The sequence below is a fragment of the Dioscorea cayenensis genome, chromosome 11 (assembly GCF_009730915.1).
Source record: "Dioscorea cayenensis subsp. rotundata cultivar TDr96_F1 chromosome 11, TDr96_F1_v2_PseudoChromosome.rev07_lg8_w22 25.fasta, whole genome shotgun sequence".
NCBI classification, from domain to species: domain Eukaryota; kingdom Viridiplantae; phylum Streptophyta; class Magnoliopsida; order Dioscoreales; family Dioscoreaceae; genus Dioscorea; species Dioscorea cayenensis.
The window spans coordinates 22,097,135-22,111,624 of record NC_052481.1 but is presented as its reverse complement, the minus strand read 5'-3'; the positions used below and the strand labels follow the sequence as shown (position 1 = coordinate 22,111,624).

Here is a 14,490-nt window from a genome sequence, read left to right as displayed (position 1 = left end):
ATAATTTTAAATGGAAACTCGTGATTTTAAGTAGAAAGTAAAAATTTTAAATGAAACCAGAATTCTAAATAAAAACTTATAATTTTACGTAAAAAATATATATTTTATAAGATATAATAAACTAATGGAGTGAGCTACATTAATTAGAAGAAAAAAAAGACTGTCTAGTAATTCAAATGTTAGATAGTTTGCCATGATGTTTTAAAATTTTCAGTGAATTATAATTAATTATTAATTTAATATATTATAAATATGAAAAATGGGTTATTGAAATTAAATAAAAATAAAATGAAGCAATGATGAGAGGGAGTGCATGGGAATCTGAGCCGTTGGTTTGAATGGGAGGGAGAGGGGGGAGGGAGGCCCCTAAAATTAGTGCAGGGGAAGAGAGACCAATCAATAATGAACGGGGGCAGAGGGGAGCTGTTTGATTGGATGGCTGGGATTGGAGTGTGGGACCAAGGGGATGATTGGACGGCTATGATCTTATGCGTGTGATGTACCGAACCATCAGATAAACATGTGTTGAGTGCCTGTGCCTGTGCTCGTGTTGGGACTCGGAGTTGGGTTTGATTCACTGACATCATCATCCTTTTTATGCTTCTCCTGCCGCTTCTCTTTAATGCTCTTTCCCTTCCTTATCTTGTTCCTCACCCACATCACAACTCACTCTTCCCTTCTCTGTTTTTTTTTTAAAAAAAAAATAATTATTATTTTTTATTCACAGGATTAAATTAATTTGGTCAACATACCAACATGATCTTTCTATTTTACAATTTTAGCACTTTTAGTACATTTAATATAAAATTTGATATTTTGGTTTTTATATTTATATATTTTTGTCCTTCTAATTTCTCCAGCTGATGATTCGTCCCTTTAGTTTTTGTATTTGTACATTTCAGTTTTTTTTTGTCCCTCTAACTAATGGATGTTAGTCAACTGGAATGACCAAAAGATGAAAATATACAAATACGATAAAAAAACAGATTTTATATTAAAAAAATTAAATTAATAAAAAATTTAAAATAAAAAGTCTATTTTGATATTTTCACCAATTAATTTGGAGAGAAAAAAAATAAATATGCAAGACTTACAAAGAAATAGACTTGACTCATATGTTACTTTTTTGTATATATATATATATATATATATATTCAAACCAATATTGGACTAAATGAATGGATAAAATATTGACAGACAGTGGAGAGTCTTTTATATACTAGGTACTATAGGATTCTCAATGTGAGAACGGGTTGTCACCCATTCTTAGTGCTATCAGGTAAAGGCGCATGTTCAATTATTGGTTGTGTCTATATCTTTGATTGATGTGTTTTTTGTTTGTAAAAAAAATAAAAATTCAATACTCAAAATCATTTGTTTTAAAACCCAAATTTTTATCGGACAAGATGATTTCTTTGGTTATTGTTATTATTAATATACAAATAATTTATTAATTAATATTTGGAATTAATTATATTTCAAATTATGTATATAAGTTTGGCACCACAGAATTAAAAAAAAGAGTTATCAATCTTTTACCACTTAGATTTACTATGTTTTTATAATGATTTATTTTTACTATCAACATAAAATAATTTTATTAATTAAAAACTAATAATAATATTTTAAATAATATAAATATATAGCTTTGGTTTCAGAGAAAGAAGGAAAGAAAGAAAGAAAGAAAGGGAATACACAGTGGTGGTTGAGTGTTGTGTTCTGTGAACTGAGACTGTCACACAGACACACATACACACTGCAGTGGTTCTTCTGCATGTGAGTTATTTCTGACACATAAAAGAAATGCTACCAATATTGTTCATGTTTCATTAACTATATAATAATATTATTATTTATTATTTAATATTATAAATAATAAATACATATATATATATATATATATTTGAGTCAATCTTAAGGGTGAGATCTCATGTAAAGACATCCAATCGAATCCTTGTGACTTCCAATGAAGCAAAAAAACATTCTCAGCTATCAACCCACATCCATCAATCACTAGTCACTCTCTCTCATTCACTCCCCCTGCTTTGCTTTTCTTTCTTTCTTTCTTTCTTTCTTTCTTACTTGCTTTCTTTCCTCCTTTTTATTTTTTATTTCTTTATTTCTCCTTCTTGTTATTTTATATTTATTAATTGAATTGAGGTTGGTATGTATATTTATGATGGCCATTTATATGTCTTGGAGGTATTAATAAACTCTGGATTTCTAAACCATAAATGTTATTATTATGTTGATATCTCATGGTAATTGATTGTTTTTAAAACGTAAACAATAAATACTATATACATTAGAACATGCACACGTGCTGAAAATTAATCATCTAATTTATACTTCTCACTCAGCAATACACGGGGTTTGAATAATAATCAACGGCTATAATTAAAAATTTGTTATCACTATTCTGTTCAATAAGATTTAAACTTGAATTTTTTTTTAATATCTCACGCTGGATTTTTGTAATGGACCAATACCGTTTGACTTTAAGCCTTTTGGTAAAATATTTAATTGATTGTTAAAACTCCATTATATGTACTTACAATTTGTTTTAAATTGGAGTTTATATATAAATAAATGACAACAAAGGTTACATTTATGAAGTTTTAGTGGTGTTGAAAATGAAGAAATAAAAAATATTCTATACTATTTATCCATTTACTAAAATCATGTTCATTAAAAGCCTTTATGTTTAGTTCACTGATACATTGTGATACACTCACTGATAAATATAGAAAATTACTCCCTTATACAAAACGTACAATATAATATATGAATTTAACTAATTGTCAATTTTGTCGTTTTAACTTAAAAAATATTCATTTTGCTCATAATTGGGTTAGCTTTAAAAATTTTGGCAGGTTTATTACCTTGAAACTACTTCGAATGTTTAATTAAGAGTTTATGTTATTTTATTTTATTTTTAAATTGTGACAAAACCACTGCTAAGAGGATTTTACTCTTGAACAAAATATTAAATGAATGAAATGATTATGTTATTACAAGGGTGGGAGCTCATGTTAATCCAATGTGTACATGAATAACTTAACCACTAATGATGTATTATTTTCAACTATAAATAATATATATCAGAGAACTATTATAAAGGATCAATAGCACATATATCAGCATCTCCAGAAATTGTGTTTAATGTTTTATAAATAAATTATATATTTCAAATTATTTAAATTTAAATTTATAATTTTAATACGTTGGTTCATATGCACATCAAGATGAGCACCATCTTATAGCTAAACAGTGCCAAAAGTGGATTGAAATCAAGCCCATTACAATAAGATATTGGACTCATATCCAAAATCAACAAATTGGTTAAATCACCAGTCAAATTGAAATTTTTTTTTCTGAAAACACAAAGACCCAAAAACCTTTCAATGATGGGTATTAATTAATTAGTTCAGAGACAAATAAGAAGAAAAAGAAATAAAGAAGAGAATATTTTGCAGAAAAATGTTTGTCAATGTATGTTCAGTTAACAGATGAATCTTTTAGTGCAGGTCATGCACCCAATTTTAATGACATAATGAACTATCAACATCATTTGGAATTGGAACCATGTTGTCAAATTACTGAACATTCCATTTTTGGAAGATTAAAGTATGAGATAGTACTATTGGGAATTTGATGGATTATAAATCAAAAACCACAAACAAATATGAAAATCAAACTGATTGATAGGAACACTTGATATTCCTTCAGGAAAGATTAATTTGTACTTCTATTGTGGCACATATCTCTGAATTTATTAAGCTAATTGTGATAGTTAGAAAGTCATTTGAATGTACATCAATTGTTTTTTATTATTTATTTATTTATTATTATTATTATTTTTAAGTTCATCACAAGCTTTTCCTAGAGGAGATTTAGGTAATAAAATCTCAAGAAGTCAGGTTGAAAAACTCTAATGATCATGTATCATGTTATTTATTTTTTATAGTATAACTAATCAACTCACTAGAAACATGTTTACTAGGAACAGTAGTCACTTGAACATATATATATGTGTGTGTGTGCTTCTTAATGCTTTAGTTTTTGGAATAAACACTAATTAGGGTTCATACTTTCTCTTCTTAATTTCATGCATGCAAATGAGTTTTAGTTTTTAATTTCTTGACTGATAAACAGTTGCACGCACTTGTTAACTATGGTTCATGCCATGCAAGCATTGCAAACCATGCAGATGAGCTAAGGGTTACAAAATATGTATCATGATCACCATGGCAAAAGCTACAAGTTTCTAATTAATCTCAATAGGGTTTATATTTTTTTAAATTTCACAACCTTATCAAACATGCATTGCAAACCTTGCAGGGTGCGCCAGCTAACAACAATGGCCGGAGAACAGCTTCAAGTCGTTAACAGCCCTAGACGTAGCAAAATCCCCCGCAACTTTTATTCTTAAAACTGATTTAAAATAGTGTTTATCATCCATGTTTGTTGGAGTTTGTGTGGGTCTCCTCTGAGATTAGTATTTTCTCTCTTAGAGTTGTATGTTAGAGGAGATTTATTTCTAAAGTATCATTAAACTATTGTAACTAGTTCACTTTCATATATATTTGTCCATTTAACTGCGTTGTCTTTTTTGTAAAAAAAAATTATTAAAGAAGAAATGTGAAAATTTAATTTACATGCTAAAATGATTATATATATGTATTATTAGTTTTGTTCTTTTTAACTGAGAGAGGGAGAGAGAGAGAGGTGCATGGTGGACTAGATTTGAAACCTTGTTATACATTGATAAAATGTGAACTATATGTCATGGATATGGGTTGTGAGCTCATACCTAAAATCGATAATCTATTATCATTCATCTTTGATTTTCACGGTAAAATTAAGTATGACCAGGCTATCAACCCTTCGATGTTATCATATATTTAGAGAATTTTTTTAAATAATTATATTATTAATAAAATATACCTATCTAAATCAATCAATAAAAAAATGACTTTTCAAAAATTGAAAATTCCTTTAAATCACCATGAAATTCCACATCCATCAAATGAGGCAAACAAAAGTGACCTTATAATTTCTCAATTTAATTATACTCTCCATATACATTTATAAATCAAATTGAAACCATCAAATCCTTCTTAATTAAAACAACCTTAAAATTAAGTTCTTTCAACACAATGACACCAACAAACAACAATAACAATAACAACAACAACAACAAGAGACAACATAATGGAGCCCACAAAATCTAACAAACCAAACAGAAACTAAAATTTAAGCTGTGGTTGTCTCTAATTGAGTCTTGTTCTCAGGCTCATCTTCCTTTGAAATCTCCTCCAATGACTTCCCCTTCGTCTCCGGCACCAAGAAAGTAAAGAAAAGACCCATCAAATTACAACCGGCGAGCAAGAACAAAGAATTCCTAACACCAATTCCGGCAGGATAACCATGGTCAGCCTTTGCTGGATCCTTATTCTGAGCCAAATATAAGAACCCAAAAGAACCAATAATTGCACCCAACTTCCCAGACGCTGCAGATATTCCATGACATGTTGACCTCAACCTCGCCGGAAATATCTCCGCCGGCGTGATAAACGTCGTGCTATTCGGTCCAAAGTTTGCGAAGAAGAAGGTGAACCCATACAACACAATGAAACCAATGTGGTTCCCTGGTGTTGTCCAATGGTTGTAAGGAATAGCAAGTCCAAGCATGAACACTGTCATCATGAAAAACCCTAAAAGCTGGATCTTCAACCTCCCTAATATATCAATGAGTGCAACTGTAACCCAATATCCAGGCACTGTTCCACAGAGAGCTATCAAACTCTGAGCTCTAGCAATCTTGAACACTTCTTCTAATGCACTCATCGTCTTCGGCTTCGGTATCCATCCGATAGCACTGAAGATATCTTTTTGGAAGAGGTTTTGTGAGTAATAAGCGATGTCGAGGAAGAACCAAGTGATGGCAGTGCCGACAAGATGAAGGCCGTGTCGCCGGACAAATTCTTTCGAGAACAAACCGAAGTTTGAGTTAATTTTAGAATTTTCACTCAATTCATCAGCTGTGATCTCTGTCTTTAAAACTTTAGACATGTCGGCGGCGGCTTGCTTAGTGTTCTTAGCGACGAGAGCAGTGTACCTCGCCGTCTCCGGCATGTTGAGCCTCCAATAGTATGTTATCAAAGCCGGGACGGCACCGAACATGAGAATTATACGCCAAACATAGTCGGCTTGTGGCACGGTGGAAGCCGAAGGATCAACGGAGTAAGAAGGAGCCGGGAAACGGTTCTTGAAAGCAAGAGATACTATAATGGTTACCATTCCTCCGGCGAGAATGCCGAAGCCTTGCATGGCAAAAACAGCAGCAATGAATGCACCCCTAGTTTTTTTATTAGCATATTCCGACATGATTGTGGCTGAAAGAGGATAATCACCGCCGATGCCGAAGCCCAACCAGAACCGAAAGAAGCAAAGAGTTATCATCACCGATTTGGAGGTGTGGCCAAAAGATAGACCAGAAGCTAAAGAGCAAACTACCATTAACATGAGTGTCAATCCATATACTTTCTTTCTACCCATCTTGTCTCCAAGCCAACCGAAGAAGAGCTGGCCGGAGAGAGTACCAATGAAGGCAACGCCATTGACAGCAGCTGAGACATTGGGAGGGAGAGTGCCAGGGGTTGGGGAGCCATCAACATGGTAGTAAATACGGCCGAGAAGCTTTGTAACAAGTGAGATTGAGAAGAGGTCATAAGCGTCGGTGAAGAAGCCCATTCCGGCGATGAGAATGGCTGTGAAATGGTACCATTGTGTCTTGGCTACGTCCAAAGCATTCAACACATGCAACTGCTCATTTGCCATTGTAATTCTCTGATATCAACCAATGCAAAATTGCAAACTATATATCAAAGATAAATATGAAAAGAATGCTCAAACTCTAAAGTTTGAACAAGTTATGGAATGAAGGAAAAGCTGGAGAAGATGGAGGGAATGGTGGAGTATTTATGGCAAGATATGAGGATCCCACAAAAGGGATATTCTTTGGTTGATTCTTTTGGGTCAAAAAGCTTTTTAGTTAGGTTTGACAACTAATTTTATTTGATGGTTCTTTATTTAGAAATATTAAGAGAAATATTCTGTAGTTTATTCTTTTGTCATCTTTTTGGCCTTCTTTAGTTTTTCATCTCTGTAATTGGGATGAAAGGTTGGTGGTGGGTGTTGTTTTTAGGGGAGTTTAGGGAATGATTAGTTTCTTGGTTTTTTGGTTTCTTGGTTTCTTGGTTTCCTGGTTTCTCTTTAGCTTATGGCCATTGGAAGTGCAAACGTGATGCACTTTGTTTTGTTTTCATAATGGGCTAGTGGGCGTTGTTAATGGTTTGGAAAAAGTTTATGTATGGGAAGTAGTGGACTAATTGATTTTCAATCAAGGTATTAATTCATGGGAAGTTGATGAGTAGAGAATACATATAATTGGTTGAGATTTTAGAAATCAAATTAAAATTAAGAAGAATATATATATATATATATATATATAAGTTTTAATGAACAAATCATATAATTTCTAATTTTTCACATTAAATTCAGTTTCAGAGAATATTTACGGCAATAAAAAAATCATTTACAAATGGTTCCATCTAAAACAACCACCAATAACATATATATATTTTTTAAAAAGGGTGTTAAGTGAAACAAAACTTTAAACTAATAAATATAAAATAAAGAATATTTATTATTTTTCATAATTTGATTAAAAATATGACCATTAATTGAGTATAAAAAATAATCATCATTCCTCATTCAAGTCACTCTTCTCCTAAAAATTCTGTTCTTCTTGTCAATTTCCCCCCTGCTCTCTACCTTCAAAGAGAGGATAAACTTTATTGAATCTTAATTCAATCACTTATTGCCTGTCCAAAGTCCTGCTAAAGCAATATCTCTAGATGGCAGAGACTTCAACAGGGCGAAGAATCAGAAACAACTTATTACATTATTTTCGGAATTCGAGTTTTCAAGTATTTCCTCACCTTTCTCTGGCATAATAATGTCTGACAAAGAATGCGGAAATTTAAAGTATCAACCGAGATTTGGGTTAAGCCGATAATGTATGGACAACAAAGCATGATCCATGAGCTAATTTACACATATTTGTCACAGACCGATAAGCTAAAGCTTTCGCTTCGGCTGAATTACCATGAATGGCGCAGCTATGCCGTTTGTGATCATAGCAGTTCTTACGCCTTCGCTCCGAGGAATGACTGCAAACACAAAAGTTTTAGAAATGAGAATAAGCCCAAAGAGGTGTAGAATCTGATTCCACAAAATATATGGCAGATAGCAAATGCCCATGCAAAATGGACAATGTGGTCTGAAAAATCAAGTTAAATTGATGTTTTCCAACACGACATACATGGAATCTGATTCCATGATATACATTGCAATCTGCATCTTATAATTAGAGATGATTAAAAAACAAAATCTAAACCTAAGTGACAAGCTATGCTATCGATGATATTTGAGAATTGTCTCATACCTTCACTCCAGGCGGGGGTGTTCCTGCTTTAGTTGTAGTTGTACTTCCAAAACTGAACTTAGGCTTCTTTTCTGCAGGTTTTAATATCTGAAACGAGCACATTAGAGTGTCATCAACACTCATCATAGCACCAGCATTATCAAATTCGCCACAGTAATTAGGTGCTGAAAATATTGTCACAAGTTGTCTGTTAGCAAAGAATTCGTATCCATCCTCCACGACCTAAAAGTTCACATAAGAAAATTCATTACACACTGGCAAAAGTTTGCACAAGAAAAAACTTTCATACACGTTAATCTATAACCTGGTGAGCACGGCAAATAAGGTCAAGGTCATGTTTTTTAAGGAACTCTGAAACTTTATCAGGTCCAAAGGTAAACGAAACTCCCCTATCATTCATCCCCCATCCTTGAATATCTTTACTAGGATCAGACCAGAGAAGATCACAGAGCAAACCAGTGTCAGGAACATCAGTAGGGCGGGCCAAATGTCTGATTTGATCCAAACTATGCAAGTCTGGGGAAAGACCCCCATGCATGCAGATGATCTTCTCATCTATAACGGCTGCCACTGGCAGGCAGTTGAAACAATCTGTGAAGATTTTCCAGATACTCACATTAAACCTACGCTTGCATTCATCATAAAATCCATAGATTCGGTTTATAGATGCACATTCATGATTCCCTCTCAGAAGAAAGAAGTTCTCCGGATACTTAATCTTATAGGCCAACAGAAGGCATATTGTTTCAAGGCTTTGCTTCCCTCTATCAACATAATCACCTAAAAAGAGATAATTGGCTTCCGGAGGGAATCCACCATATTCAAACAGCCTTAGCAAGTCAGAATATTGGCCATGAATGTCACCTGCATGCCAGAAGATAATACAATTTTAGTTTCTTGAAATTTCTTATCCCAAAGAAGAGTGTGGACAACACCAGTGTTATCCATATGTTCAGTAGTCAATAGAATATTTAATAGGTTTTTGCTTTAATTTATGTCTATTTGAAAAAGAAAAAGTAACACCAACAGTAAATACAAAGTTGTCCTATTTTACACCTACAACACATTACTTGATAAACCAACCAAAAAAGTAACTTACTCATCTTTGTACCAAACATTTGATAAGAATTAATACAACAACAGTTCCTTATCCTTCTGCAGTGCCCTCTGCATGGTAGCATGCATTACATTGTCCCATTTTGCTTTCCAGACAATTTGGGTGACCATTGTTTGATGGAAATCAAATTCTAAAAAAAGATTACCATGTCATGATCAGTGTTTAAATCATAATACAAGTTGGATAATTCACATACTGACAAGTACACTGTAAATGAGCAGAGCTTGAATGAGCGAAGCTTTCCTTGAGCTTGGCTCTAGCTCAATGGCTTGGCACGTTCTAATTTAATCTGATCATTAGTTGCTCAAAATGGCTTGAATTAAGTCAACCGTGTCCGGAGACTAAATTAAAAGGCTTCTATACTTTTGAAGTGAACCAAAGTTATTAAAAGCGAAAGGCGCATCAAGATAATAGAGGTCATCTCACCTAGGAGCAAAAGGCAAAGCACAGGAGCGTGCATTTCCGAAGCAAGGAGCAAAAAAAGTTATTAAACAAATTAAAAATTCATAAAATTTATAATACACACCAATATTTTATAAAATAAGGAAAATCAAAGTTTAAAATTCAAACTTGAATAAAATATGCCTAGAGCAAAATAGCATATTACCCACATAGCAAAAAAAATCACCATACTATTACCTACTACTACTCTGCTAATAATAAGAAATGCCACTACACTAGGAAATCCTAATCCTTATCAAGTTCAATAGCTTCATTATTTTCTTCATCACTATCCTCCCACTCATTCTCATATTCATTCTCCTCATCTTCATATTCTTCTTCTTCTCCTCATATTCAAACTCCTCATCTCTAAGTTTAATAGGATCAATGCGCTTCCGTTTCCCTTTAGCAAAAGACCTTTTTTGCATTTTACCTGTCCTAACACTTAGGGTGGATGTTGATATCACATCTTCCCCTTTAGTTAACCTAGTTTGATAGAATGGCTCCCCAACTAACACTAGCCTAAGCAACCACAAACCCATGTCAAATCATTATTCTCAAACACCAATTCTTTTCTCCATCGGATTCCCCGCCCATCCCCTGTCAAATCATCATTCTCCAATAACCTAAAAAAACCCTTTTATTTTTATTAAGATTAATTTAATGATTATGTAATACCTCATATTTGTCCAACTCTTAATAATTAGAGTTACAAAAAAAAAAAAAATCTACACTTTACAAAGTTGTGCTTCTAATCACCTTAAGCCTCGAATCAAGGCAAGCGCCTTAGGGCTACTCTTTAATGCCACCTGCCTACGAGGTTCTGAGCCATCTAGGTTAAAGCCTAAGATGCCTTGTGCCTGAGGCACGCCTTTAATAACAATGAAGTAATGGTTGTTTGAACCCTCCCAGACTCCAACAAAAGAAAATGCAACAAATCAAAATACTAGCTTTTACTTTGTTTAAAATGAAATGATAAACAAATATTTGGTATAACCAACTAAGCTGTTTAAAATATAAAATTGACTACATATATAAACTTAGTATTCTTTATAATTTAAAGTAATAAATATTGAAACTAATATTTTAGCTCAAGCTTTCTGATTTATAAATTAGGCGAGTTTAAGCAAGCCAGACTTAAGCTGTTAACAAATGGCTTGGCTCATTTGATGGTCTTATTCACAAGTATATTACTCACCCAACTTCACAAGACTCAAGTTACTTGATTCTCTATCAAAATCAACAAACTGTCTATGGCTTCATATCAAGAATCTTACACTATTGAAGATACCTTCACAGAATTAGTGCAACCTTAATGATCACATTCATGGAAAGTTTGGGTATCTTAGTTATGACTTATTTAGTTACACATTACTGATTTCAGCCTATCACTGAGCTAATGTTTAAAAAGGCAAAAGGCATACCTGAGGCGTTTTGCGTTTGTGAGGTGAGGTGGACTAAGGCATAAGCCTCAACTTAAATTTTTTTAAATATATACATATATATATATAGAAAAATATGAAAAAAGAAATTAAATAGTAAGTAACAAAACAATCATAAAATTCATAAAAAGATTAGACATCTTTAATTTTCCATAGTTTTTAATTTGAACTTATTTCATTCTAAATAATTGTCTTGTAGTTGCCCCCAAAAACATAACATATGCACCATCATCACTCACCAATCACTATCACTCGAAAATTTTCCCGCAAAATCATTATTTTCTTTTTCATCTTCAACATGAACACCCTCTTCTCATTTGAAGTCTTCCTCGTCCACCAATACTATTGGTCCCTTTTCTTTACTTAGAAAAATATTTACAATATGATAAGAATGTATGAAGAAGGGGAGTGGGGCTTTTCAAGAGCCACTGCCATGTCATCTCCTCCAGGCAGAAATCTTCAAACTGGTGAAAAATAAAAAAAATAAAAAAAAAAACTGCAGATTTGAAGATGAAGGGGCAAAAAAAAGAAGAAAAATACATAGCAAGACTAGTCCTTCTTTCTCTTCTCTTCTTTTCTCCAGCCGACGACAACTCTTGTATCTCTTTTCTATTTTGTTTATTGATTGCTTGAATAATTTTAATTGTTTTAAAACTAAAAAAAAAACCCTAAACCCATATGGATTTTTTAAATATCCAATTTGATCTATAAAAATCCGTGTTGATCCATATTTGATAACCCAACTAGTTGAGGCACAACGAATCAAGGTATGTACCGCCTCATATAGAAAAGACATAAGCCTCAGATATTAAAGGTAAGACATACGCCTTGGGGCAGTTTTCTTCTACCTCGCCTTAAGGCGTGCCTTGTGGCGTACGCCTCAAACGCCTTTTTAAACATTGATTGAGCCACTATGTTATGATTCATGAACTAAGAAGAAGCTAGTATCAAGCTACCAGGCAAGCCATCCAGTCATTCCTCTAATAATCATAACAAATTTCTTGCAAAGTCTGAGAATGCTAGAAATGCAGTTAAGAGCTCATTCAAAACTTCCATCTCTTGTCCTTAGTCTACAAGTATAAAAATTATGATAAGACATGAAAAAATAAACAAATGAAATATAGAATATCACTTTCTCTAAATCAAACTTGCAGTGAATTAATAATCACATGTGAACAATAAATTTTCAAGGAAAACATTCTTAAAGAATAATGGAGTTAGCTCAATTTGTGGATACTGAATTATCTCAACATCAGGCAAAAGGCATGAACTACAAAGTAATACAGAATCCAAAGGAAATAGAAGTAATACTAAGATTGTTTACACTAGTTTCAACTATGTGTAAATAGAGTTTAAATATAAGTTATACGCTTTGGAATAAGGGTGCAGCAAAAGAAAATTTGTTTATACTTTATAGTTCCCCTAGACCTAAACCAAGAGTTGAATATAAACCTTATCCATGAAAATTTCATCACGATCAGTTGTATCATATAACTTCAAGTGCCAAGGAAAAAAAAAATTAACTTTTAAAAACCTATGAAGGAGCTATTATTAGCACCATTTTACATACTTGTCAAATCAAAACCCTAACCTTTTCGCCCTAAACAATTCATGTACATCTTCTATAAATAAAATTAAAAAACCCCATTCTGAGCATCCCATAGCATGACTCCATGATCAACTAAAAAAAATCTCTTAAAAATTTTTAAAAAATCCAACATTTAAGCTAATCAGATGAATTCAATCAACAAAATCAACCAAAAGAATCAACACCCAAACTTTAACCCCAATCCCCAAACTACAAAACCTCAAAAATCAACCAAAAAATAAAAAAATAAACAGAAAAGGCGAGAGGAAAAGTGAGATTAAGCACCGCAAATCTTGATTGGAGCCTCAAGTTCAAGGAGATTAGGTTGCTTCGCAAAGATATCTCTGGAAACGATACAGAGCTGACGGATCTCACCCTCCGAGAGCTGCACCTGCTTCCCCGGCCTACTTCCCCGAACTTCCAACAACCTCCTTATGATATCATCCAACAACCCTGGATCCATCCCCCCCATCCCAAACCCCAAACCCTAACACTTCAACCCCCAAAAAAATCCCTCCTTTTCTCTTCTTTTCCGCCTTTCTCCAGGTCTTCAACCTAGCGGAGATGAGAAGAAGGGCTTTTCGAACATTCCCTTCTCTCTCTCCCTGGTTTTAGAGAGAGAAAAAGGAGATTCTCTCTCTCTCTCTCTCTCTCTAGAGAAGAAAGAAGAAAGAAGAGAAAATTCGAAGACTTTGTTTAGAGAGAAGAGAGAAAAGTGCTGACCTTTCATACGTGGATTGGACGGCTGAGATCGCTTTATCTGATGCTTGGATTCTTTCTATCTGATACGATGATATCCACCGTTGGATTATGTTATTCTAGATTTGGCTTCATTACAACCGCCGATTTATAGATTCTCTTCTTTTGTCGTCCTGTTGTTTTCTCCGAACTCTCTCCACCGTTGGATGCTTATCGAGATCTGGCTTTCCAGACATGATGTAATGATCGTTATCCTTTTCCTTGTTATCCTTTAGTTTAAATTGCTGCACATGTTATGTTATTGTAATTATGTATTTTCTGTTTTTTTAATTTTTATAATATTTTTAGATATAATTAAGTCATCATATTTAGTTAAGTTAGATCATTCTAATCCATAATATAGATGAGTACATATAAATTGTAAAGATTTAATTATACCTAAAAATATTACCATGGACTAGAATGACCCAATTCAACCATATATAAGGACTTAATTGTACTTAAAAATATTAGAATGACTAAAAAGTCAGAAATTACATAATTATAGGGACCTATACGGCAATTAAACAGATCCTTTATATATATATATATATATATATATAATTTGAGGATAATTTGATTTTTACACAGATGAATATAAGATAATATTTTTTAAAAAAATATATATAATTTTTCTAAAAAGTTTACCCAC

The 14,490-nt window shown here is 33.0% G+C and overlaps 2 protein-coding genes across 2 annotated transcripts; both read right to left on the bottom strand.

Annotated features, from left to right (window-relative positions):
* Positions 1-5,118: 5,118 nt before the first annotated feature.
* LOC120272352 (inorganic phosphate transporter 1-6-like) lies at positions 5,119-6,918 on the bottom strand. Its single transcript, XM_039279167.1, has one exon. It carries the CDS (start codon positions 6,841-6,843, stop codon positions 5,257-5,259), a length of 1,587 nt encoding a protein of 528 aa, XP_039135101.1. The 5' UTR covers positions 6,844-6,918; the 3' UTR covers positions 5,119-5,256.
* A 951-nt stretch (positions 6,919-7,869) lies between these two features.
* On the bottom strand, positions 7,870-13,783 carry LOC120272292 (serine/threonine-protein phosphatase PP1-like). The gene is made up of 4 exons (XM_039279090.1): positions 13,386-13,783; positions 8,817-9,376; positions 8,513-8,734; positions 7,870-8,237 (listed from the first exon to the last, which is right to left on the bottom strand). Exons 1-4 carry the CDS (start codon positions 13,570-13,572, stop codon positions 8,214-8,216), a joined length of 993 nt encoding a protein of 330 aa, XP_039135024.1. The 5' UTR covers positions 13,573-13,783; the 3' UTR covers positions 7,870-8,213.
* Positions 13,784-14,490: the final 707 nt, after the last annotated feature.

Coding starts and splice junctions, on each gene's coding strand:
- LOC120272352 (XM_039279167.1), bottom strand. CDS start 6,843: ATGGCAAATGAGCAGTTGCATGTGTTGAATGCTTTGGACGTAGCCAAG.
- LOC120272292 (XM_039279090.1), bottom strand. CDS start 13,572: ATGGGGGGGATGGATCCAGGGTTGTTGGATGATATCATAAGGAGGTTG. Junction 8,735..8,816: donor TTATTTGCCGTGCTCACCAG/GTTATAGATTAA, acceptor GTGAACTTTTAG/GTCGTGGAGGATGGATACGA. Junction 8,238..8,512: donor CACCCCCGCCTGGAGTGAAG/GTATGAGACAAT, acceptor TTGTGTTTGCAG/TCATTCCTCGGAGCGAAGGC.